Here is a 25,203-nt window from a genome sequence, read left to right on the forward strand (position 1 = left end):
TTACAAAAGATTGTTTATCTCGGTAATACAGGGCCAAGTGTGGAGACGCACTATAACAACATTTTGAAGATAAATGCAAACTAAACTAATTCGTCTACGTCACCCATCAATAACGTCCTAAAGAATCGGTACATGGTGAATATACTGAATTAGACATTAGTTATAGTTGCAATGACAATGTCGAGATCTTTGTTCGTTTAAGGCTCTTCAGAGTCAATTCAGGCCCATTGTCAAAAAACAGTTTCAATAATGTACATAAGTTAATTTCACACTGTTTTGAAAGTAAACTTACAAATTGTCACTAAGTTTGTACAACGGTCTTTCAAGAAATTTGCAAAACGACACCTACGAGCGCACTGAATTGCTTGCAAGCCACAATTAATTCTTTTGTTTTTCTACACCGTTTGCCAACCACGACATTCTTTTTACGAAGGCATAATAAAAGTAGGCAATTCAAACTGTCGACAAGCATGCACTTTGGGCGATATTTAATCTAGAACTGCGTCTCAGTCACAGCCAGTGCAAAAACATCGCTGCCGACAAGCAGGAAGTTTGTTGAAACATTTCGCCAAGACAAAAAAGGGGAAATACAAGCAATAAAGAAGAAACAAACTCGAGGTCTGCACTGTAAAGATGTTTAAATCCCCATATCGGTATCATGTATTGTATGAAGTTAGTAAATTATGATTCAAGGCAGAAATGAGAAACCAAAAAGCTGTTTAGCAAAAAAAAATGGCGCCTATAAAATCTAACACACATATGCTCAACTTACCAAGCGAATGAAGCCGAATCCGCGGTCCCGGTTGATAAAAACCTCGGATGGCTCTCCATATTTCTGGAACAATTTCTTGAAATCTTCTTCCGTGATATCAGTAGGTAAATTTCCGACAAAGAGCCTGCATCTCTGAGTATAAGTCTTCTCTCCTGGCCTGCGGAAATTCTTGATGTCCACTGTCAGGGGCTCACCTTCCTCAGCAGGCACGGTTCCTTCCAGATCCGCCGTATCATAGTCTCTTTTCATCGGAGAATTGCGACTGTTCTCCAATTGTACTTGTTTCAAATTTCGATTCATCTGATTTGACTGCATTTCTTATTGGCTTTTATGAAGCCCACAATAAAAAAAACTTTTAAACAAAAATTTAACGGGAAACCTGATTACTAGTTAGCAGTGACAAGAATATCACTTATCCGCACTCAAACTTAAAATGGCAGCCGTATCACAACCTCCAACTGCTTGAAAACCATGACGCCTCCTGCCGGCAGGGGTAGGGAATCTAATATTGCACTATGGGAAACTAACTCGCTCGCTCCACCGTTAAATTCCCCCTTTCAAAAATGGATTTCGAACCGAACTACAATTCCCATTAGGCATTGCGCTATTTCGTTTTATCTATTAAAATTTATTTTTCAATTTTCTTTCATGTAAACAAATGCCTAGTATGCTTATTATCACGTGATTTGTTCACAAATCAAAGTAATCAATTGTTTATTTTTATGTAGTTCTTTTGCCTGCCAACCACACAGCGCCCTCTCCGGCCCAGGATCATAAATATGCTGCTGGAGGGCTGGTGGGTAACCTAACTTGATAACGGGAAGGTGATGCCGTCACAATGATTGGCAAAGGCAACAACCAAACGGATATCGCAATTCTACCGTTCGGGGGCGAAATACGAGCATTTGACCAACCAGTGTGTAACAAAGGCGGGGCTTCAATGATCAAGTTCGAGTGACTTAAAGTCTAGCCCGGGACTGGAACGAGTGCGGTCGGTGTAGATCTCTGGGAAATCGGGTAAGATGTGATATTAACCCTGCCTGCTTTAACCTTTTTTTTTCTTGAATTGTTATGCGGGTTTCGGGGCCAAAACCTGTAAAAGAAGCCACATGATTCAATTCGTGGAAATAATGGTTAATTGAGTAAAGTTTCACTTGTCCCGCCTCTATTTTTCCCTTTTTAATCCCCCTCACGTATTGTTTCGGTCGCTCTCTAATGGCGGACGTGCGCTAGTACCGCAACGAAGGGGGTAAACCCGTGAGGGCTTGGGGGGGCAGTCTTGGGGGCAGGGGGAAATCCCTTAGGGAATTTTATCCACTTTGCCCAAAATCAAAAACAAAATCGCAAACTCTCTATTTTTTATAAAATAAGTGGGGCAATTTTTTTCTTTATAGTTGGGGGGAAAAAGCAGTTTGTTATCCCCCCCCCCCCCATAATGGTTTTAGGGCATTGGGCTTAATTTCACTGTCTTAAATTGCTTATGTTCCGTTTATTTATTCTTTGATCATCTGTCCAATTAAGTTTTCCCCTTTTTTTTACCCCTTTTCCTAAGGTTGCTAATCCCGGATGGGTAGGTTTTTTTTCTCTGTGAGCATTGTGGGTGTGAATAGCGAAACGCACAGACGCTCGCCACAAGCGAGCTTGGTGCGTGTTGAAGGCGGGGCAACTGGGGGTGGAGGGAAGAGAACCTCACGGAGATTGGTGCTAATCTCTTAACTGGTATGAGTTCCCTTTCTTATAATTCCTCTAGGCTAACAAAATAAACCTAATTGTTACCACTTGGAAAGCGTGTTCATTGTAAAGTCAGCCCTTTTTTTAAAATAAAAAAAAGTTTTCCTGGGTGAAAGAGGAAGAGAGATTGTGGTACGTCGATGGCAAAGAATGTTGGATTGAAACGAGTTCAGAAGAGAATCCAGCCCAGGTTTTCTGATTAGCCGTTGTCCCGGATTCAGTCGTTCTTTGGGTTTCACGTACGCAAAGCGGTTCAGTACCTTGTTTTCACCGTCTTTTGTTAGTCCGCATTGTGGTGGCAAACAAACATGCTACTTTGCGAATCTGTGTTTTATTTAACAAAAAACAGAATTTCGAAATAATCGCTATGAAATCGTGTGTAACCAATTATTTCCATTCTACAATTGAATACAATTGGAAATAAATCTTTTTGGCGAGACTAAATGACTCGTTTAACGATGAGATACTGAATTGTTATTTTTAAATTATAGCCAAACAAGTTGTGACTACTTTATCAGTTTTCCTTAACGAGAAACATGTATACTTGGTCCATCATTCTGCCACTTCAATTTACTGTTTGTAATTGTGTAGTGACAGATATTATTCGTACCTAATTATAACAATTCTTCACATCTGACGTTTATTGCTTGAATCTTCAATCAAGAAATCCCCTGACATGACCAAAATATAGTACTGAAGGAGGCCATTTGATCCATGTAGACCTATCAAACTGATCACTCCTGATAGGTCACTTTTAACTGGTCAACTCCCTTCCCCCTTTCCAATTCATTCTTTGATTGTGGAATTATTTAAGTAGTTTTTCAATTCCTTTTGAAAATTGCAATTGAATCTGTTTCACCATCCTGTACAAAATACATTCCATATTTTTACAAATAAGGAAAAAATCCTTCTGTTGTCTCTTTATAGTCGGTTGTACAAAATGGAAGCTGGACCAAAAGGATCTGTATGTCCATGTTGACTGTAATCCCAAACTAAACTAGCCTCATCTGCCTGCATTTGCCCCATATCATTCCAATCTATTCTTATTCATGTACTTATCCAAATGTGTTTTAAACATTGTTAATATAGTCAGATCCACCACTTCCTCTGAAAGCTCATTCCATATATGCACCACTCATTTTAAAAAAAAAATGATCTCACAGCTTCAATTTGAAGTCTGTGGTTTTGACTTCATTCAGCAGTAAACAGGTGTTTATTTTGACTCTGTCACTGATCCGTTTATAAACTTTTTTTAAACTTTATTTGGTCTAAGAACTATTGAAGTCCTCCATTTCTGTTACCAATCTTGCAAATTATCTAGAAGGCTTCTTCCAACAGTGCACTGTCCAGAATTGAATGCAGTATTCTAACTGAGGCCTAATCATGTTTTTGTTTATAGTGCCACCCATACTGAAGCTAAAGATTTCATTCTTGACCAGTCTTCTCAATTTATCCTGCTACTTAGTGTGCCTATACCCTATGTCTTTGTCTTGCACCCGCTTTGAAAGTATACTATCTTAAATTTATATTGTCTTCCAGCATAAATGTGGCCTTTCATTCTTCTATTATATTGTATCTGCTAGATTTCTGCCCGTTTTACCAGTCTCAGTCTTCTAGAATTGAGGCGATTGTCTTATTTGTTTATGGAATCATAGAATGATTCTAACATAAGTTCACTCAGTCCCTGCTTGCTCTCTGGCACAACGTAGTCACTCATTCCACTGCTCTATTACCATAGCCTGTAGGTTTATATCCCTCAGGTCCCATTTTGAATGACTTGTTGATCGTAACAGCATCCCATTACATTATTTGAATGTCAGGCAGAAATCCCTTCTTAGACAGAGTTTAACCTTGCTATGGCTTGAATTCCTGATCATGGGAACATGTAGCATTTTCCTTGGCTTGTGATGTAATTGAGCTCAAACTTTCTCAGCTTCAAATAAGCCCTTCAGGGTTTAAACCAAACACTTCTGAAACTTTTACTAAATTGCTTATATTAAGCTCTTTATCAGTCATTAAAGGTCACTTTAACAATTCAAAACTCTTTCGTCCACTTCTCAGGAGTAGCTGCTTTACATTCCCAGCTTCACTTTTAAAAACTCTGCGTACAAAGACTGAACAAGCATTTTTTTTTCCCCCTCACGTTATGGGTCTTTTTTTCCATGAAATAAATCTTCTATCTGAAAGCGCAACACACTTTAGGAAAGTTTACAAGCAAAGAAAGTAAACAGTGAAGAAAAAATTCATTGCTGTCTAGGAAGCCTTTTTCTCTCTGCCACTAGTTCATATTTAAAAATCTAAATTTAAGAATGGATTATATTAAAATCTAGATAGCATCATGTACTGTATGTGAACACATACACAAGGAAGAAGGGTAGGCTGCTTAGTTCTTTGAGCCTGCTGTACCATTCAGTAAAATTTATGGCTGGTTTGATTTTAATCTCAACGCTACATTTTTTGCATATGGCTGATAATCTTTCATCCCTTGATAATCAAGAATCTCTACTTTTGCCTTGCATCACACCTTTTCCCCAAAGAAGAATGAAAATGTATGTTTGAAGAGGCATTTTCATTATTCATCAACAATTCACACCATTGTTGTTATGTCACTGGAATAATAGTAATATTCACATTAAATATACAAATTACATGACAACCATATTTTAAATTAGTTCATTGGCATCACATCATTTTGCCTTTCAGATTTGTTCTTGATAGTGTTTGCTATAATTTGCTTTCCAGGCACATAACTGATTTTCTTATGTTGGAGAATTGAGCTCCTTCCAAAATTTTTCAAATAAAAACCCAAGGATTGTGGTCCATTATACTGTTTCATCCACATGCTTCCTAATATGTATTTCACAACAATGTAGAGTCAACATGACACAATGTTGTCTTTTTTCCTCAATTGTTGAATAAGTAAAGATAATATGAGCAGAATTACCTAATTTAATCATGGCAGTTAGGTTTCTCAATCCCATTCTCCTGCCTTCTCCAAAGCCTTTAACTGCCTTACTAGCAAGAACCTTCTATCTCTGATTTCCAGTCAGCTTCTTTGTAAACTAAATAACAGGCCATTCATTCCCCATCTTATCATCCTTCAGCAAAGCAATCCCCACACCAATGGCTTTCATCGGCAGTTTTCAGTCTTTCTCGTGATTAGACCCAGGTAAAACTGATATACTTCTCAGCATGTCTTTCAAGCTGTCAATGATACTTCCACCCTTCTGAATTTTCAGCTTTTCTTCAAGAAGTTTAAGAAGGAACAATCTTAAAAAGGCATTACATAACTTTATCCTTCAGATTTGCTCGAAATAAAGTACACTCATGCCAACTTTGTCCTAGTGTTAGGTTCTTTTCCTGAGGTTTCACACACACGATGTCATTTGTACACACCAACTTCTGCAAACAGTTTATTAAAGCCTGTAAAAGCTAGATGCGCCACCCCCCCCCCACCCCCCTCGCAGGCGTGCAAAGTTGAGTCAAAAGAGGCCCTGAGCAAAAGAAACACATCCCCTTTTATACAGGTCAGTTGATCATGCTCAGAGATACTCTGGCCACATGCGCCCCCCCCCCCCCCAAACCAACACCACATAACCACATGTTATCCCTGGTACAATGGTAAGATAAGGTCATCCTTGGAGATAATGTAAATGCTCTAATCCTGGGGAATCCTTATGCAAACTATTTCCTAACTCGGTGATCCCCAGGATAATAGGTGTGATGTGCTTCAGTATCAGGCAATGGCTATGAAAGCATTTCTGAATGGAAGGGACTGAACGAAAGTTTAATTTTGATACTTGCAGGAGAGTGGTGGTGAATGGCTGTCTAAATGAAGTGGGAGTTATCTGCATGAATGTCGTCCCCACCAATTCCAGACATTGTTTCTGGAGGAAGACAGTGCAGTTTAACCCTTTAATATTACATTAATGTCCAGGGAGATAGTCCAATTTAATCTTTTAACATTACATTCCACCCTTATTCCATGATGACCACCTCTGACACTATTGGCTTTCATAAGACTCTGACAGCTGGTATTTTAAGCAAGTTATTGAACCAGAACATATTGTAAACACAAAAATTACTAATCCGTGCAGTAAGTAGAATTTGCAGAATCCTCCCACATGGGAAAAAAGTTCACCAGTAAAGTTCTTAATCCACAGTCCTTAGTGATCACTCCGCCTCCTCCAAGTAGATGGAAACTAGTTAGTTGTCCAAAATCTCCTTCAATAAAGTCCAACCTGAAAACAAATCCAGTCTGTCCTGTATCACTCCACAAAGAAATCTGAATTCTTGAGTAAGGGCAGTTAAATACTTAACAAAACTGATGAGACTTCCATCCTTGTGGAGATGCTTCAGATTAAGGATACCAGCGCATCTGAGCATGAAGTGCGGCAGCAGGCTAGATGAATGGAGTATTCTTTGCTGCTTCTGCTCCGCTGTTAAATGTAACAAAGCCAAATGGCTGTTTTGATGTTAGCTTGATCAGTGAACCTTCATATTCCTTAAATGATCAAAAGAGAAGGTAAAACTCGCATGGTTTAATGTCCATAAGAAGGTAACTGACAGAAAACATACTGATCTCCTCTTCACCACCATTGTTAGCTTCTTCACTTTTCCTGCTCGTGACTGGGGAGATAGTCAGAGATGTACAGCATGGAAACAGACCCTCTGGTCCAACCCGTCCATGCCGACCAGAGATCCCAAAGCAATCTAGTCCCACCTGCCAGCACCTGGCCCATATCCCTCCAAACCCTTCCTATTCATGTACCCATCCAAATGCCTCTTAAATGTTGCAATTGTACCAGCCTCCTCCACTTCCTCTGGCAGCTCATTCCATACACGTACCACCCTGTGTGTGAAAAAGTTGCCCCTTAAGTCTCTTTTTTTATATCTTTCCCCTCACCCTAAACCTATGCCCTCTAGTTCTGGACTCCCCGACCCCAGGGAAAAGACTTTGCCTGTTTACCTTATCCATGCCCCTCATAATTTTGAAAACCTTTATAAGGTCACCCCTCGGCCACCAACGTTCCAGAAAAAACAGCCCCAGCCTGTTCAGCCTCTCCTATAGCTCAAATCCTCCAACCCTGGCAACTTCCTTGTAAATCTTTTCTGAACCCTTTCAAGTTTCATAACATCTTTCCAATAGGAAGGAGACCAGAATTGCGTGCAATATTCCAACAGTGGCCTAACCAATGTCCTGTACAGCCGCAACATGACCTCCCAACTCCTGTACTCAATACTTTGACCAATAAAGAAAAGCATACCAAACACCCTCTTCACCATCCTATCTACCTGCGACTCCACTTTCAAGGAGTGTGAACCTGCACTCCAAGGTCTTTGTTCAGCAACACTCCCTAGGACCTTACCATTAATTCTCTAACTCCTACTAAGATTTACTTTTGCAAAATGCAGTATCTGCAGTACCTTGCATTTATCTGAATTAAACTCCATCTGCCACTTCTCAGCCCATTGGCCCATCTGTTCAAGATCCTGTTGTAATCGGAGGTTACCCTCTTCGCTGTCCACTACACCTCCATTTTTGGTGTCATCTGTAAACTTACTAACTGTACCTCTTATGCTCGCATCCAAATCATTTATGTAACTGATAAAAAAAGTAGAGGACCCAACACTGACCCTTGTGGCACTCCACTGGTCACAGGCCTCCAGTCTGAAAAGCAACCCTCCACCACCACTCTGTCTTCAACCTTTGAGCCAGTTCTGTATCCAAATGGCTTGTCGAACGCCTTACTGAAGTCCATATAGATCACATCTACCACTCTGTCCTCATCAATCCTCTTTATTGCTTCCTCAAAAAACTCAAATCAAGTTTGAGAGTCATAATTCCCCACGCACAAAGCCATGTTGACTATCCCTAATCAGACCATGCTTTTCCAAATACATGTGCATCCTGCCCCTCAGGATTCCCTCCAACAATTTGCCCACCACCGACATCGGGCTCACTGGTCTGTAGTTCCCTGGCTTATCCTTACCACCCCTCTTAAACAGTGGCACCATGTTAGCCAACCTCTAGTCTTCCAGCACCTCACCTGTGACTATCGATGATACAAATATCTCCAGCAAGAGGCCCAACAATCACTTCCCTAGCTTCCCACAAAGTGTACACCTGATCAGGTCCTAGGGATTTATCTACTTTTATGCGTTTCAAGACATCCAGCACTTCCTTCCTTCTCTGTAATATGGACATTTTGCAAGATGTCACCATCTATTTCCTGATTGAATCCATTGGATCAGGTTATTGGGGGAGGGTGGGTGGTGGTCCAAAGGTGTGTTTTACCTGTGAATGGAGAAACTGTAGAGACAATGTTAGCTCCTGAAAGTATCTCTGCATTTCCTCTCTCATTCCATCCTTGTCAGGGTCGTTTTCAGTATGAAGACAGTCATACATTTCACTACATTAGATTGAGAATGTTGAAATAGGCAAACACAGTCGTCCTTAAGTCTGTTACTCTGTTCAACATTAATGACATTATCAAGTTTTATATAATCCATAAACTTCTAAATTGTACTGCCTAAACAATTCATTTATTCATAAACAACAACGGTCCTAAATTCAAAACCTCAAGGGACCTCATTCAGGTTATTCAAAAATTATTTTCCGTTGACAAATTGATGCTTGGCTAATGTAAAAGCTGTCAGGAAAAGTATTTCAAAAATCTGGAACAGCAAGAAACAACAAAATGTTTCCTATGCTTAAGCCATTGAAGAGGCCGTTTTAGCTCAGATTTAAATCTCAAATACTCATGGGAAACAAATGCAGAATATATTAAAATATGTTCTCCAAATGAAACTTCCCAAATACAACAGTCAGAATTACAGTGGCAACTTTGGTAGAGATCAACATTCTTTGAATCTGCAATATGAAGGGGGCCAATGAAGTCTTAACAATAATAGAAAGAACTTAAACGTCTCAGCTTCCAGTTCTAATATTCTCTAAAATCTTAAAATATCAAACTTCAAATGCACTCCATCTTGTGAACAGTCTGCATTTAAAAACATAGCAGCAAAGATATAATACGATATTGTCATCTGGCTAAAGCATGACCAATGACCCAACTTTTTTTTTTATATAACGGGCATTGTAGAATTTGAAACCAATCAAGGCACTCAATCAATTTGTTTTAAGGTTACAAGTTTGATAATTTTAAAAAGGACGTAACATTGCACAATGTCAGTATAAAAACAAAATCTGCCCTATTACATAGCCCACAAAACACACTGAATTGAGATCCTGTTTCAAACTAGGTAAAACAGTCACTTAAAAGGATTTTCTGAACCAGTATTTCAGCAAACCAAAATATTTAAATATCGAATACTCTCAGCATGGCACAATTTACATGGAAAGTTCCTTTTTTGACCAAAGTATTAGTACAACTCTAATTTGTGTTTTTTTTTAATAATCCTCTCTATGAAATTACACTTAAAAAGAGAAAACTCTCTCACTGAAGCACATGGCACCACATTCCATGGCACCACATTCCATGCCACCCCCTTCCCCCAGAAGAAAGACTCGCCAGTTGAGTCCACAGCCCAGAAACTTGAGACTCCCACAGCAAAAACCTGGACAAAGCTTCCCCAGCAGTTAATGTACTTTACTGTTGAGATCCCAGCGTAACGGCTCCACGTCCTCTTCCTTTTCCTGGTTATGCCATGCCATCCCAAAAGTACTTCTGAGAGAACGCATGGGTGACAAAAACGTTGAATTTAATAAGTACCAAATTTTGTTTAGATGTTTTTCTTTGCAGTTCCTGATTTCTAGCTTTTTAAACTCCTTTTTCCAGGGGACTTTAACCCTTTTCTCAATTTACGTCTCACAGGGACTTGAACCCCTTTCCTTACTCTATATGTTTGGGGACTCTAACCCTAATTTTAAAAACCCTGGAGACCGTAACCCTGATTTATAACCTCTCTTTTCCGTGCAAAGTGACTCATTGATGTGCGAGTTACCACAAAGATTCTGTCACCACCAAGTCCCAAGAGACGAGGGGTGGACTGAGTGGTAGTTTCAGAGAGAGAGAGAGAGAGATCAAGGTGAAGCTTACTTTGTGAGCTCATCCAACTGACACTCAGACAATCACTTGTTCATTCTGGAAGCTTCATGTATGTTGCAGTCCCGCCGCTGCCACCATACATTAAGTTCTTTTCCAGAGGTTTCGCACGAAATGGAATTTGTACACACTAACTTCTGCAAACAGTTAAAGTTTATTAAAGCCTCTACAAGCTAGACGACCACATTTGACCCTCGTTGCAGGTGTGGAAAGTAGAGTAAAAAGAGGCCTCGAACAAAGGAAACACATCCCCTTTTTTATACAAATCAGTTGGTGATGCTTACAGATACACCGGCTACTCCTTTCCTTCCCCCCCCCCCCTCCCCCCCCCATAACCACATGTTATCTCGGGTACAATGGTAGGATGAGGTTCTCCTCCGAGATTATGTTGCTGCCCAATCCTGGGGAATCATTATGCAAACAATTGCCTGACTCAGTGATCCTCCAGGACAATGAAAGTGTGATATGCTTCAGTATCGGGGGATGGCTATGAAAGCATTTCTGAATGGAAGGGACTGAATAAGAGTTTAATTTGATACTAGCAGGAGAGTAGTGGTAAATGGCTGTTTAAATGAAGTGGGAGTTATCTGTATTCTTGCATGAATGTCATCCCCACCAATTCCAGGACATTCAGTTTCTGGAGGAAGACCGTGCAGTGTAACCCTTTAATATTATTCAGGGAGATAGTCCAGTTTAATGTTAAGCATGGGTTACCTGTTGGAATGTTGGTTCCAAGTTGCATGTCTTTGCATTGAAAGTCCATTTGGTGTAACAAAACTCATATTTCTTGGCTCTGTCAGTCAATGGAACATGCCAGTATCCTTTTTATCAAGTAATTTTTGACAGATTATACATTTATTCACTAATTTTGGAATATGAGGCACATCTGCTGTGGTTACCATATTGATTTTATAATAATACAGATCCTGCCCCTTTTAATGTCTCAATAGGGGTCCTCTAGCACCTATGATTCAGTTTGATAATGTCATTCTTTACCATAACCTTAATCTCATCTTTCACTTGAACTAATCTCTCTGGATTGAGTCTGTAAGGATATTGTTTTGTAGGTCATGCATCCTGTACATTTAGTTAAAACATTAAATTTGAACTTTTATCTGAATGTATATCTTTAGACAGTCCTGTCTTGTAAAACAAAATTTGACTAATGTTTCCACTACCCCTCTTTTTGCACTGTGTACTTAAGGTATTGCTTCAGGAGATATTATAAAAGCATCCATAATTAGAAGTACAAGATCCCATAATTTATTATAGATAGGAATCTGACACAATCTCTTCAGACCCTATTAAAAGGTTGTATTGGATTGAAAGGTGCAGGTTTAATTGGCGGTTCAGGTTTCCCTCAAATTTTGAGTAAAATTTGTCCACCTCCTTGTATAATCCAGGTCAATAAAAAAAAAATCTTCTAATATTTAATCTTGTTTAATTGACCTGCCTTTGGGCTTTAATGAGGCACTCATAAAATGACATTTGAATTCTCTGGCTGGATCATGGCCTGATGGGCTACTGTCCATAGGTTGGCAAGACTAAGAAGTAGGAGGAGAGGTAGGCCTTTAAGTCCATCAAGCGTATTGTGTCTTTGAGTGTAATGTAGTCATCATTTATTCAATTTATTTTTCAAATAACACTCTGGTATGGCTTCTGTTTCAGTCTCTGAATAGGCTTTGTTAGCCTAACTTAATTTAGACAATTTTGAATTCTATATATTAAAAATGAGCTAAACACATCAGTATCATTCTTCTCAAATTTTCAAAAATTGCGTCCAGTAGCTGCATTTCCAAACTATTTCTGTTTTGTATAATTTTGTTCTTCTTGTCTATTCATTTGGTCCTAAGTTCTAGTCACATCAGAGGTGGGAAACAATGTCAGTTTTCTTTACCTCCAGTGGTTGTTTCACCACCCCTTGAGGCCAATATTCTTGCACCTACCTGCCAGTTATTTCCCAAAATAAAGTCATCCCTTCAAATTGTTTTTTTCAAATACCCCCATACAGTTTTTCCACTGAACAAGTCATCCTTTAATTCAACTGTATATAATGAAACTGGCTTATAACCACCATGTGTGCTCCACCATGAGGGTGGCTTGGTGGTTAGCACTGCTGCCTCACCGCACTAGGGACCCGGGTTCAATTCCCACCTTGGGGGACTGTCGGTCTCTGTAGAGTTTGCACATTCTCCCCGTATCTGGGTGGGTTTCCTCCCACAATTCAAAGATCTGCAGGTCAGGTGAAGTGGCCATGCTAAATTGCCCATTGTGTTAGGTCCATTAGTCAAGGGTAAATATAGGGGAATGGGTCTGGGTGGGTTACTCTTTGGAAAGTCGGTGTGGACTTGTTGGGCTGAAGGGCCTGTTTCCATACTGTAGGGAATCTAATCTAATCTAAGGGCTTCAAATTATAATTTTCTCCTTCATTACCCTTTGGAAGACCAATAGTTCTATCAGTCAGCCGTGTAATTGATTTACCCATGTCTCTCGTATCATCTTTGGTTTACCTCTGCTTTTGAAATTACAAACTTTCGAACCTCCAGTGGTTTGAATCTCTTCACAAGTCAAAACATAATCTTCATGATTGCACTGGTACATTCCAAGGAAACACGATCATCTTGTACTAGTGCTAAAGTTTTACTCCCTACTTCCTTTCCTTATGCCTCCGTCTCTGAAAATTCTTTAAATATCCTTTTGACTAAAATTGGTCTCCCAGTCAATTCCCAGCTATTAATGATATGTCCAATTTTACAGTGGAATTGTATTAACTTGTTTGTATCACTTCCCTTTTAATTCTTTTGTATTCTCTGTTCTCTAGAACTAGTATCTGTTAAATCTACAGATTTTCTCTGTGGAATTTCATAAGGCCATTTCCTCACCTGAAATTATCTGAGGTATCGTGTGTCAGAACTGTTGCTTTATGATCCTAAATACCTGACCTTTGTCTAAATTGTTTTAAAATTTGCAGAAATACTGTTTCTGGAGTCTTCCGTGATCATAATTTCCCTTTCATTTTCAAAATAATTCTCTACCTTGATTGAATTCTACCACTAATCGATTATTTTTGATCCCTTGTAAATTTAACAGATGTTGAATTTGGTTTCTTGTTGTCCAATATTTTAGTTGATGAGCTTCAGATCCGCTCAAAAGCATTGTATATTTGCCTCTTTGGCACTTACATATCCTGGTTTGTTAGAAACCAATCTGCAGTGTACATTGTCATGGCCTTGCCTACCAAAACACTCTGACATTAAGGTTCAAACCTTGCTTCATCTGTCCAGATATCTTCTCGTGTGAAATAAAGTAAGTTTTGAGATTATAACCTCAATAAATTTGGGCACTCGGCAAAGATCGTTGTTTAAATCAAATCCCTAATTGTAATTAGAAGCATTCTTCAAGCTACTCCCTCTTTCTTTCTTTCTTTCTTTTTTATTCTAAGTTTTTCTTTGGGCTACTTGGTGTTCTCTCATTCAATCTCATTTTGCATTTCTTCCGCTTTCTCCCTTTACATTTTTTCTCTTTTTTTTATTTTCTCTCTTCTACTTGAAGTCTCTTCACTTCACATTTTAAATCCAGTTGTTTTTCTCATTTCTAAGTTTAGTTACTTCTAGTTGTGATACCCCAATTTCAAGACTTCCTCCTCCTAACTCAAAATAGCAAATAATTGCTTGACTCATCTCTTCCTTATGAGATCCTACCTTTACTTGACCTTTATTCTTATTAACTCTCTTCGTTCACTTTTTAATCAAAAGATTTCAAACAACCAGCAGCTGTATCATACATTGCCAAGAAACTCTTAGTAACATTCAGTAGTCATCTTCAATTTTCTGAATAAATTCACCAGAATGCAATCATTTTTATGTCTACAGCTATCACAAACCTAAAGGTCCTTCCAATCCAGTGAATTCAAAAATCCTACCAAGAGCCCTCAATTGCTCTCATGCCAACAGATGTTCTTACTGGGCATGTCAAACCTCGGACTGAAATCTGGCTTATCAATTATGTTCTGTTTTTTATTGTTTTATCAAGGTGGTCTCTCTCTGAAACATAAGCATGTGATACTGCAGATTTGGTTTAACATTAAAACAGATGTTCGTTAAGGAAAATAAATGATAAAATAGAAGAAACTAAAATATTTGTATGCAAGACACTTCAAAGATTCCAAAACAAACAGAAGAAATGCAATCCATTAATCCAAACAGCACTCCATTACAGTACTTGTAGACTCGAGAGAAATCCTTTGCTTACCACAGGGTTTAATTTAACTTTGACTTCAACTCTCAGTTGTGAGAATCTGAGCCTCTTCCTTGATTCATCTCACAAATGAGCTTAAACATTTTCAGCTTGAAATAACCCCATCTGGGTTTTAACCAAATGCTTCTAGTTTGGAACTTGTATGAATCTCCATGCAGTATGGTATCTTAATTTAGAATTTTTAAAACTATCTTTTGCATTTCTCAGGAGCAACTGCTTTACACATCTAGCTTCAGTTAAGAACCCTGCAGAATTGCTCAAACTAAAACTGTTAGTTTCCATACCATACGTGTTTTCCCCCAAGGCCAAAAATCAATTCCATCTGGAAGCATTGTACACAATGCTGTTTATATTGGGAGTATTAATGACCAAACAAAGTAAATAAAAACCCATTATTCTCCAGTGAGCCTTTCTCTGTCACTGTTTCTAAAATAAACCACCACAATAGTACAAATATTTAATCATTAAAACCCCTTAGGCAAGTGAAAAATCCAAACTCAAGTTAAATATACATAAATCACCCAACATATTATGCTGCACCTTCCATTAGCCTGTTTTTATCCTTTTTTGAAGTCAATCATTATGCCCTATACTGTCGGTACTTCCAAGCTTTTAATCAACTGTAGATTTTGAAATTGTGCCCTGTAAATCTCGACCTCTGGCATCTATATACATTAAGAAAAGTACCACGGTTTTGCATTTCTTGTTTCTCAGCCAACTTCAAATCCATGCTGACACACTATTATTTAATTGTCCTTGTATGTTGAAATGTATATCAAACACAATCTAGAAATTCAGTTCCCCTCATCAGCCTTTTCCATTACACTAGTAAGTTAGTTATACACCTGCCTCTCTCAAATCCCAGGTTGACTTTTGTAATTTAATCCACTCATCCTCAATGTGTATGTGGGCAATCGCTCTTTCTCTCCAGGGCCCGGAATAAAGGTGAAGAAGATAGTCATACTGTGTCTCTGTCTCTGAGCGTAGGCTTCAACTGATATGAAAACAGGACAACACAGAAGGATATTTAAAATAAATTTCAAGATTGGGCAAAAGAAACTGCAGAATTATCACCATAATGAACTGTATGAAGACCTGGACTTTCATGAACTTGTTTGATTCATGAATAAATGCAGATTATGCTAGCAATGCTTTCCATTCCATTCTTAAATGCAGACTCACTTGCTAGTTTTTGAAAGACATTGTGAACAACCTCTGGCTATCACTTCTGATTGGTTTCCAAAAAGAAGGACTTTACATGTGGGTTAAATGATTTTAACCTATGCTTTGTTTTAGATCAGTGTTAGTGAAAAACAGCTGTATTTAATAAAAGTTGGGATTTGCAGGAAAAGCAGCTGAGACATAGTGGTTATCTCAGCTTGTCGCAAGGCCAACTTCTTTGTGTCTGGTTTAGTAGTGTCATTTTTTTCTATTCCTCTTTGGAGACTTGAGCAAACTTTTGCAAGTGTGCAATATCATCAACATATTCTTCTTGCCCTACCTCTTTCCTAAAATAAGCTTGTTTTATGTGATGCACTATGGTCACATGGAACATTAGAAAAATATAAACAGTCAGCTTAATCATTAGCTGGTATTATATTTGCTGTTTCTTATTAAAAATCTTTAATCAATTCAGTTAAATTGCATTTAACAAGTCAAAAAGAGGGCCAATGTATTGGTTAACTGGCAGACAATTAAATCCATGCAGCTGGGGAAGGATGGTTCCTGTTAAATGGTAGGAGAAAGTGACGACTGGAGATCAGAGTCAGAGTGTGGTGCTGGAAAAGCACAGGTCAGGCAGCATCAGAGGAGCAGGAGAATTAATGTTTCCAGCATAAGCACTTCATCAGGAATGAGGCTTGTGAGCCAAGGGGTAGAGATATAATTGGAGGGGGTTGGGGCTGGGGGAAAAGGTGGATGTGAGTGCGATAGGTAATTAGGAACCGTGCTTACCAAGGAGGGGTTAGAAAGAATGTAAAGACAACTTGTGGGGAAATTGGTGTTGTACAGTGAAGAGCTTACATCCAACAAGAATTCTGCTTCATGTTAGGAAGGACAAAAATACAAACTGCAGTAGTGAATTAGACTAAACTCAATTCTGATCAATGATTAGTTAGTCATGATTAAAGAGAATATAAACTCAAACCAGATTTCATTAGTAATGAAGAAAACAAGAACTTAATCTCTGAAATATGGCAAAAATATTTTTAATTACTTGCAAACTTAAACTGTACCCCCTTTAAATCTAAACATTCATTTACACTTGGGATAGATATGAAGAAAATGAGGACTGCAGATGCTGGAGAGTCCGAGTCGAAAAGTGGCATTGGAAAAGCACAGCAGGTCAAGATGGACAAGCCAGATAAGACAAATAGATTGTATTTATCAGGAATACTGTGGGCGAAAATATAGGCAAAAGGGCACAGCATCAGATTCCAATCAAAAATAAGAGACAAGGTGAATTTTTGATTTTTGGCCAAAGTATGAATTATTTTTAGATCATTTCAGTAGCCAGCCAATTGGACCTCATCTTGCCTTGAACTAGACCTTCTTTCTTTCTTTTTGCAAAATCTGTGTTATTTCTTTCCTGATTTTTAAAAAGAGGGAGAGTAATATTGTTTCCTAGCAGGCTTGACCAAAATTTGCAAGTTGGTGTCAGGAAGTTTCTCTATTTCCAAAGAGATGTGATGCTTCTAGCAAAATTTGTGCTCTTTTGAAACTGTTTAGTGACCATGCTATCACTTCTTCTATCAATAAAAAAAATTGGTAATCTAAACTTTCTTTTACTCACTTTAAAATTCCAGATAAAATGTGTAGTCTTTGCATTGTTCTAAAAGCTTTCCCATCATTGAGGCGAATCCAACTGGTCTGTATTCCTGGATTTAGTAACATTGCAATTAAGCCCTCCGACACCATCCCTATATATAAAAGGAGATCGTGGCCAGTGCAGCTAATTTAACTTTCACTATTAAAATATCTACACTTAGATTATACAAATACTTTTCCGTTTGTTTGTTCAAATACAGTAATTGAACCACCCTCCTTGTCTCCCTTCCCCATCATCCATGTAATTCCTTTCGCTTTTGGCTCACTAGTAGTAGTCTTGTTTAATTGATGCAGACTGGTTTTCTGTTGGCCAGAAATGTACCTGCACTCCTCCCTATTGACATATTTCTATTTACTGCCTACATGTATCAGGAATGAGGCTTGTGAGCTAAAGGGGTAGAGATATAATTGGAGGGGGTTGGGGCTGGGGGAAAAGGTGGATGTGTATGTTTTCTGCTGTCAAAGTGCCATCATTGTCACTTTCTGTGCCTGTGCTGTCTTGTTCACTTTAAATTTGTTTTCCACTGTCCTGTTCTAAGGAATTAAAAAAAGTTTCTATTTTGCACTGAGAATTCATTGTTTCAAATGGAAAAATGTATACTTTAATATTTCAGAACATAATCTTTTCCTGACCACTTGTACAATACAAGTACAAACTCATGGTTCATGAACAAAACTTCACTTTTCCAGGCTACATTGCAAGTATAATAAGTTAACTTCAAATCAAGATGCAGCTTGACCTTAAATCTTTGAGATAGTGTGTAAATGTAATTCTTATTTGTAAAGAAGTAATTTTGATATTCTTTCTTTTCAATACAGCTTATACTTGAGACATGAATATTGGGAATAATGAATCTATAGGTATGAATTCAATGCCAGAAGACCAATACATTGAACAACAAAAATACTTGGGAATTGGAGGAGGAGTACACGGTGATATGTCAACCGCAATCTCAAACGCATCCACGGCCTTTGATGGGTCTCAACATGTGAACAACCATCTCAAATCTAACTCTGATAGCTCCCGTTGGAAACCTGTAGAAGGTAGTGTAACCTGTTCCCAGAATGAGGATGATGACGATGACGTTGTGTTTGTCGAACCTTCCCTTTCTGCAAATTGTCATGCGAACACACGAGCAAACAAATCCAGTGCTTCAGTTGCAGTGTTCCAAAATCCAGAATCCATAGGAAATGAAATGAATATATCATTGCCACCAACAGGAAAAGATCTCGTGTCACCAGTAGAGCCAATCATAATTGATGATGAGGAAGAAGGAAACCCTGAGCCAGGAAAAGCTGCCACATCTGGAAGATGCGCTGAAAGAAATGGATTCAGCGAACCAACTGACTTGGGTGCCCACAAAGTTGATTTCCATAATATTGGAGTGCCGTATGTGGATAATCAGGGTTTATTTTGTACTCCAAATTTGGAGAATAACAATTTAAATTGGGAATGTAGAACAAGTATAAAGGAAGTTGACTTGAATAAATGCCACCCTTTACAAGCAACAATGCTTCCAGATACCAGACGAGGTAATATTTTGCCAACAAATGGAAACGAAGCATTAAGCCAGGGTATAAGTACCGAACCAGACTCTGAGATACAAATAACTTGTGTCACCACATTGGATGCCAGTTCTAAGCCCGTTACAAATGAACCACCAGTACAATGTTCTGGGGAAACTGATTTAGATTTAATGATTTGCAATGTTACCTCTCTTCACGATCAGAAATTTGAAGGTGTAGATGAGGGTGTACAGAAACAAGCTTTTCAATATAGCACAGGGACTTCTAACTCTGACAATATTATGGATGGTGCTGGAAATGGATTTCTAAATGGTGAATCTTTGCTTTTGACATCCCAACACAAACATGGTGAGTACTTTACAGATTATTTTCTCATCAACCTATTCAGGATGTTATTACACATTACTAGAGCAGGTGAGACTTTAAGCTGGTACTCTTGTCTCTGAGGTAAGGATACTATCACTGCTCCACACGAGCACTGGTGAGTACTTTTTAAAATGTGTTCACAAGTGAAAAAATACTGATGCATAAATCTATAACGATAACTTTTATTACTGATTGATGATTAAAAATGCTTAGATCATTGCTTAAATAAAATCCCAACTAATAGTTGATTAGTGTTAATGAACATGGGAAGCCAAAATCAAATGCAATATTCTGGACATGCATGGTGAGAGTGGTGGTTAATTCCATTGGATAGTGATGTGTGGGTGTGGATAGGAAATTAGGGTATGAAAACAGTCATGAATTTGGATGTTAACTACGAGGATGTGGTTAAAGAAGGGCAGGGATTCAGTGACATAAACAGGGAACATGAAGGCTTCTTAGTGGCAGGAATGATTGCTAAAATACTACCTGGAGATTATACCTAGAATTTTGCTGTATAAGAGGTGACAGCATTTCTGGAATGTTGATTTTGTTCATAGCTGAATGAAGTGAGGAAATCAACTTCACTGCTAATGGGATGCTGAGGAGGGGCAATCTCTGCAATGGGGCAGCCTTGAAGAATTTCTGCACTTAGGAAAATAATGAGCCAAGTGGGCTTTAGGAACCCATTAATTAATGAATGAGGCACAACATTCTAATTTGGGTGCAGTCTTAGTCACAATGTGTTGAATGGGATTGCATGAGGAGAGCTTGGCCTCCCCCAGTCGAAGCAATTGACTGTCTGTGGAGCCATTATGTTTGAGTGAATAAGAAAGCCAGGTAAGATTCCACTCTATACAAGGTTCATTAGTGGAAGAGGAGAATGTTGTGTGGAGTGGAAAGCCAGAGTGCTTGATGGCTCTGAGAAAGTGTTTAATTTAGGCCATACAGTTGTTGACTAAGGTCATTTTGGGTTGGTCAGAGCCTGCAGCTGTATGAAAACAAAATTGATTGTTGTGAATTAGCCACTCTTGCTGAGGGTTGCTGGCAAATGCCAGCTACTGGTGTGAGATGGGGTTGCGGTAAACCATCTATTTGATAGTTCATAGTAATCGCTAATAACAGCAAAACAAGCTAGCTCTCTCTATTATAGTCTGCAATAAACTGAACTTATGACCAAATCTGTAGCAACTTCTTTCAATGGTATGGTGATTCTTCCAGTAAAATGTAGAGTGGAGAATAGTTATACAATAGAAACTAACTATTCCTCCTGGAAAAATTTAAATAAGTGTTTCAGATATAATAATTGACTGAAGTGCATCTGCTATATAATTGCGTTGCCATCTTATTTTTATGTACCAGTCATGGTAATGAAAGCTTTCAATAGCTATTATTTATGGGTAAAAAAGAATCCCATGTGCTAACCCACTTGGGAAGGTGTGCTGATTCTCAAGCCCCACTACTCTATGATTTAAACACTGACCAGTAAGATTTAATAAGAACTGTTCATTATAAACAACAATGAAGATCAACATTTGGCTCTTAATTAAAGCTCTTCCTTTTCAAAATGCTACACACACAGACAAGCACAGACTAAATAACAAATATTGTTTTATGGATGTGGGTGGGGAGGGACTGGAACTGGGATCCATAGTTAATAGTACCAGTCCGAGTTTGCTAAGATGGTCCTTTTTGGTTAGCCTGGAATTTTGGTTCGCCTGGAATTTTGGTTCTTGAATCTCTCTCTCCAGGTACCTTCACTTCAAGTTAGTACACTAACTGCAAAGTCTTACTGATTAAGGGTAACAGATTACAAAAACTGACTTTCTTCAGGCTTGAAGTATTTTGTCTGCAGAGGGGAGGGACACCATCTGCCCTTCCAGAGCTCGCTGTATTGTTCACACTTGAGCTGATCAGCCATTCTGGGACCAAATAGAGCTTCACCAAGCTGATTATCTTTGGCATCCACAACTGGCCACAATTGCACAAACCGATCTGTTTGTACTGGCCAAATTTCTTTGTGCATGCACTCCCTTGTACTGACAGTCTCCTGATAGTTTCCCCATTACTTGAACAAAGCAGGAGTGCAGGCACCACTTTCCCAGTTTCGGTAACTTGTCTTTAAAGTGCTGCAAATTTTTTCATAATTCTTGGTTTTGAAATGGTCCTTTTTTTAAAAACCATTTTCAGCCCACAATCAAAAATACAGAAAATAAAAAGTCTTCACACCCAGATATGGGAATTCAAAGTGATTTTGAATATTGCAAGATGGACAATGAAATACTTTTTTCCTCACTCTAACCTAACTTATTTCATAGATGGTAACTAGATTTCAAAATTAAGTTCAGAAGTTAATAACTCTAAGCTTTAAAATAGCCACTTTTATTTCAGTTATGATTTTGAACATTGAAAGATTTTCAGTTACTTGAGGATTTTAAAATCTAAATGATTAATTTCTGTGGAAACTAAAATAGATCACTTCTGTGAACAGATTTTGCAGACAAATGTTAATCGTTAGTTAGAATTACAAATATAGACTTCCATAAATATTAAAACTTTTGATGTAAATGAAATGTATGCAGTGGCAGTGTCACTGGATTAGACATTGAGTCCAGCTGATGTTCTTGGAGTCCAGAACTAGAGGGCATAGGTTTAGGGTGAGAGGGGAAGATATGAGAGACCCAAGGGGCAACATTTTCAGAGGGTGGTAAGTATATGGAATGAGCTGCCAGAGGAAGTGGTGGAGGCTGGTACAATTGCAACATTTAAGAGGCATTTGGATGGATATATGAATAGGAAGAGTTTGGAGGGGTATGGGCTGGGTGCTGACAGGTGGGACCCAACAGATTTGGGTTGGGATATCTGGTTGGCGTGGATGGGTTGGACTGAAGGGTCTGTTTCTGTGCTGTACATCTGACTATGCGTTTGAAGCCCACCCTAGCAGATGGTGGAATTTTGAATTCCATTTTTTTTTTAAAACTTGCCTGCTGGCAACCATTTATCTATTGTTAGTTCTAAAAGTCCAATTGATTTATTAACGTCCTTTATTCCTTTAAAAAAAAAGTCTGTCTTTCTGATCTAGCCTACATGTGACTCCAAGCCCACAGCAATGTGGTTGACCTAACTGGGCAAATAAACACTGGCCTAGTCAACTATATGCACATCCCACTAATAATCTAAGCTAATGGTAACTATCAATCTCCGAGATACCACCTTGTCAAGCGATTATGAATGTGCGTTAAATGCTCGTCTAGTCCATATGTGAATTGTTGTTTTTCAATATAAAAAGATCAAGATAAAGACTAAGGTGAAGCTGATTTTAGATGAAATACAGCCTGATTTTTAGATTATTTAGCAATACAAAAGAGGTAAACGTAGAAGCAAAATGGAATTGACTAGAGTATAGTTTCTCAGCAATGTGTAATAGAGCTATCAAACCAAAACCAGTGGAAGAGGCCATACTTCCACTGGACATATGTAATTTTTAATTCCTTGCAGATGTGAATTTTCTCTTTTCTTACCCACCTCTTTTGCTGTCTCATCTCATTTTATCCATGCATTTACATCATCTGACATTTAGAGGAACAGTGAATTGAAGTGTAACTGTTTTTAATAAGTATCTCCAACTCATAATTTTGAAAAACAAGTGAACTGCTGGCTGTTGATGGTAATACTGTTGTTTCTTAGGAAATTGGGCACAAATCATATGCTGAGACAACAGTTTTGGTACAAATTCAGCTCAGGAATAACTACATTGAGCAAGTTTATCCAGCCGAAACCTGGGCTATAAGTGGTTGATAAAATAAGAACGATCATATTTACATTCAGTGCTAATCCACTAAAGCTTCTGCTCCAGCCTGGAATTGACTCCACTTCTAATTTGAGGCTGTGCACAATGTCAGCTCATCTACTATAAATGGATATAGTGTGTGCATGCATTCGGCATGGTTTTTTTGAAATGGAGCCATATTGGAGCTTTCTGGTGTGGAGCGAAATGCACTCAAATCATTATGACCACCTCAGTTGATTAGGCTTAAAAATTTAGTTTCCATAATCCTTCAAATAAAGGGACAGCAAAACTGTTAGCTGCAAGAGTACAGGGCTTTATTGGGGCATTCCACAGGCAAGTGTGATGCACCAAACTGATCACATGTTCCTGTTCTGAGTAGGTCAAAAAATTTTAGCTGTCATGATCCTATAATTAAATTAGATCAATTTCTTAGTATTGCAATAGCAGTTATTGTATTGCACTTGGAACAGTGCCCACTGAAGGAATGGTTTAGGGGAGCACCAATTGAACAATTTAAGTCATTGATGTATAGAATACTGGGAAAGCACCATATTATTGGCTTTTCCCAGCTGAGGACTTTCTTTTAAAATCCACATTTAAAGTAGAGTACGCTTGACATTGTCTTCCAGACGGCCAGAGAGAAAGATTAAGAAGCTGGAAGAATGTCTGTGATAACTTGTGACAACTTGTGACTGAACAACATGGCTGCTTCTGTTCCAACAATCTGATCTTCCTGTTACAAGTGTGAATAATTTGGCTTTTTCTAAAAAAGGGTCTGTACTTTGCAGTGGCTATGTGAGCAGTTTTAGTGTAGTGCTGGATACTAGTCCCAGTAAACGATCCCACTAAGTGATCCCTGACATTGCTCATAGCTCTCAAATGTAAAGTGAACATCACAATGGGTCAGCTATGTTACACACATTTTCACACTTTCAGAAAACAAGACTCCCACCCCATAGCCTATTTTACTTCAATGTTATTCAGAAGCAGTTTTTCTCCTCCCCTTATTTGTCAGATTTTTAAAATCAACTTGGTTCAGTCATGTTATGACATGACAAGAGTGCTGGAGAAACTCAACAAGTCTGGCAGTATCTGGAGAGAATGAGTGAGTTAACATTCAGTCCAGAGCCCTCTGTCATAAAAGTCCCTTTGAAAAGGTGATACTTATACTGATGGGGTTAGAATACATGGCAATGGTGCTGAGACAGGCAGACAAAGTGGATAAGCCAAAAATGGTAAGTGTTGATAAGGTGCTCAGTTTAACAGTTTCAGAATATGAATACCTTCCTGCTTGTTAGTTATCCTCCCTCCACTCCACCTTTTTAGGTCCTGTTTTGTTTGAAAAATTGGCTTGGTTAGGAGCAACCCAATCACTTTTCCCCAATTCTGATGAAGGGCCACTGAACTCTTACATTCCACAGATGATGCCAACCTACTAACTTTCTCTAGCAATTTGTCTTTTTTTTAAATATCATGACATATCTAGAGAGAGGGTGGGACTTTAATTTGGATCTTCAAGCCCAGTCAGAAAGACACCACTACTACCCACAAGAGACCCCTCCTTATCAATCAAACTACTCTGGACCCAACCAACTTCAGCTACATTATCAGTGTCATAGAAGAATACAGCGCAGTACAGGCCCTTTGGCCCTCAATGTTGTGCCGATCCAAGCCCACCTAACCTATACTAACCCACTATCCTCCATATACCTATCCAATGCCCACTTAAATGCCCATAAAGAGGGAGAGTCCACCACTGCTACTGGCAGGGCATTCCATGAACTTACGACTCGCTGAGTGAAGAACCTACCCCTAACTTCAGTCCTATATCTACCCCCCCTTAATTTAAAGCTATGCCCCCTTGT

At 38.6% G+C, this 25,203-nt stretch overlaps 2 protein-coding genes and 1 long non-coding RNA gene across 11 annotated transcripts in view; 1 reads left to right on the forward strand and 2 right to left on the reverse strand.

Moving 5' to 3' along the window:
* LOC122550728 (paraspeckle component 1-like) overlaps positions 1-1,219 on the reverse strand; it is a 122,755-nt gene extending 121,536 nt beyond the window's left edge. For all 6 annotated transcript variants that reach the window (XR_006311930.1, XM_043691893.1, XM_043691891.1 and 3 more), the window contains exon 1: positions 773-1,219. Coding sequence is in view for 5 of the 6 variants with exons in the window: in XM_043691893.1 (XP_043547828.1) it covers positions 773-1,087 (315 nt within the window). In the remaining variant the exon portion in view is untranslated. The remainder of the gene's footprint in view (positions 1-772) is intronic.
* A 474-nt stretch (positions 1,220-1,693) lies between these two features.
* On the forward strand, positions 1,694-24,346 carry LOC122550729 (zinc finger MYM-type protein 2-like). Of its 3 annotated transcripts, none has more exons than XM_043691894.1 (3): positions 1,694-1,789; positions 18,475-19,530; positions 23,968-24,035. In XM_043691894.1, exons 2-3 carry the CDS (start codon positions 18,489-18,491, stop codon positions 24,018-24,020), a joined length of 1,095 nt encoding a protein of 364 aa, XP_043547829.1. In that variant the 5' UTR covers positions 1,694-1,789; positions 18,475-18,488; the 3' UTR covers positions 24,021-24,035. The 3 variants fall into 3 exon arrangements, with proteins under 3 accessions (XP_043547829.1, XP_043547831.1, XP_043547830.1); XM_043691896.1 differs by lacking the exon at positions 23,968-24,035 and adding an exon at positions 23,236-23,276 and having other exon boundaries at positions 1,695-1,789; XM_043691895.1 differs by lacking the exon at positions 1,694-1,789 and adding an exon at positions 17,118-17,286 and having other exon boundaries at positions 23,968-24,346.
* Positions 1,796-25,203, reverse strand: part of LOC122550731 — a 34,310-nt gene continuing 10,902 nt past the window's right edge. Inside the window, exon 3 of one of the 2 annotated variants that reach the window (XR_006311931.1) lies at positions 1,796-2,827. This is a non-coding gene — a long non-coding RNA (uncharacterized LOC122550731). Of the gene's footprint in view, positions 2,828-17,664; positions 17,748-25,203 lie in introns of those variants that run through there. The other variant, XR_006311932.1, reaches the window with a different exon arrangement.

Source organism: Chiloscyllium plagiosum, chromosome 6 (genome assembly GCF_004010195.1).
Source record: "Chiloscyllium plagiosum isolate BGI_BamShark_2017 chromosome 6, ASM401019v2, whole genome shotgun sequence".
NCBI classification, from domain to species: domain Eukaryota; kingdom Metazoa; phylum Chordata; class Chondrichthyes; order Orectolobiformes; family Hemiscylliidae; genus Chiloscyllium; species Chiloscyllium plagiosum.

Coding starts and splice junctions, on each gene's coding strand:
- LOC122550729 (XM_043691894.1), top strand. CDS start 18,489: ATGAATATTGGGAATAATGAATCTATAGGTATGAATTCAATGCCAGAA. Junction 19,531..23,967: donor GACATCCCAACACAAACATG/GTGAGTACTTTA, acceptor ATTGTCTTCCAG/ACGGCCAGAGAGAAAGATTA.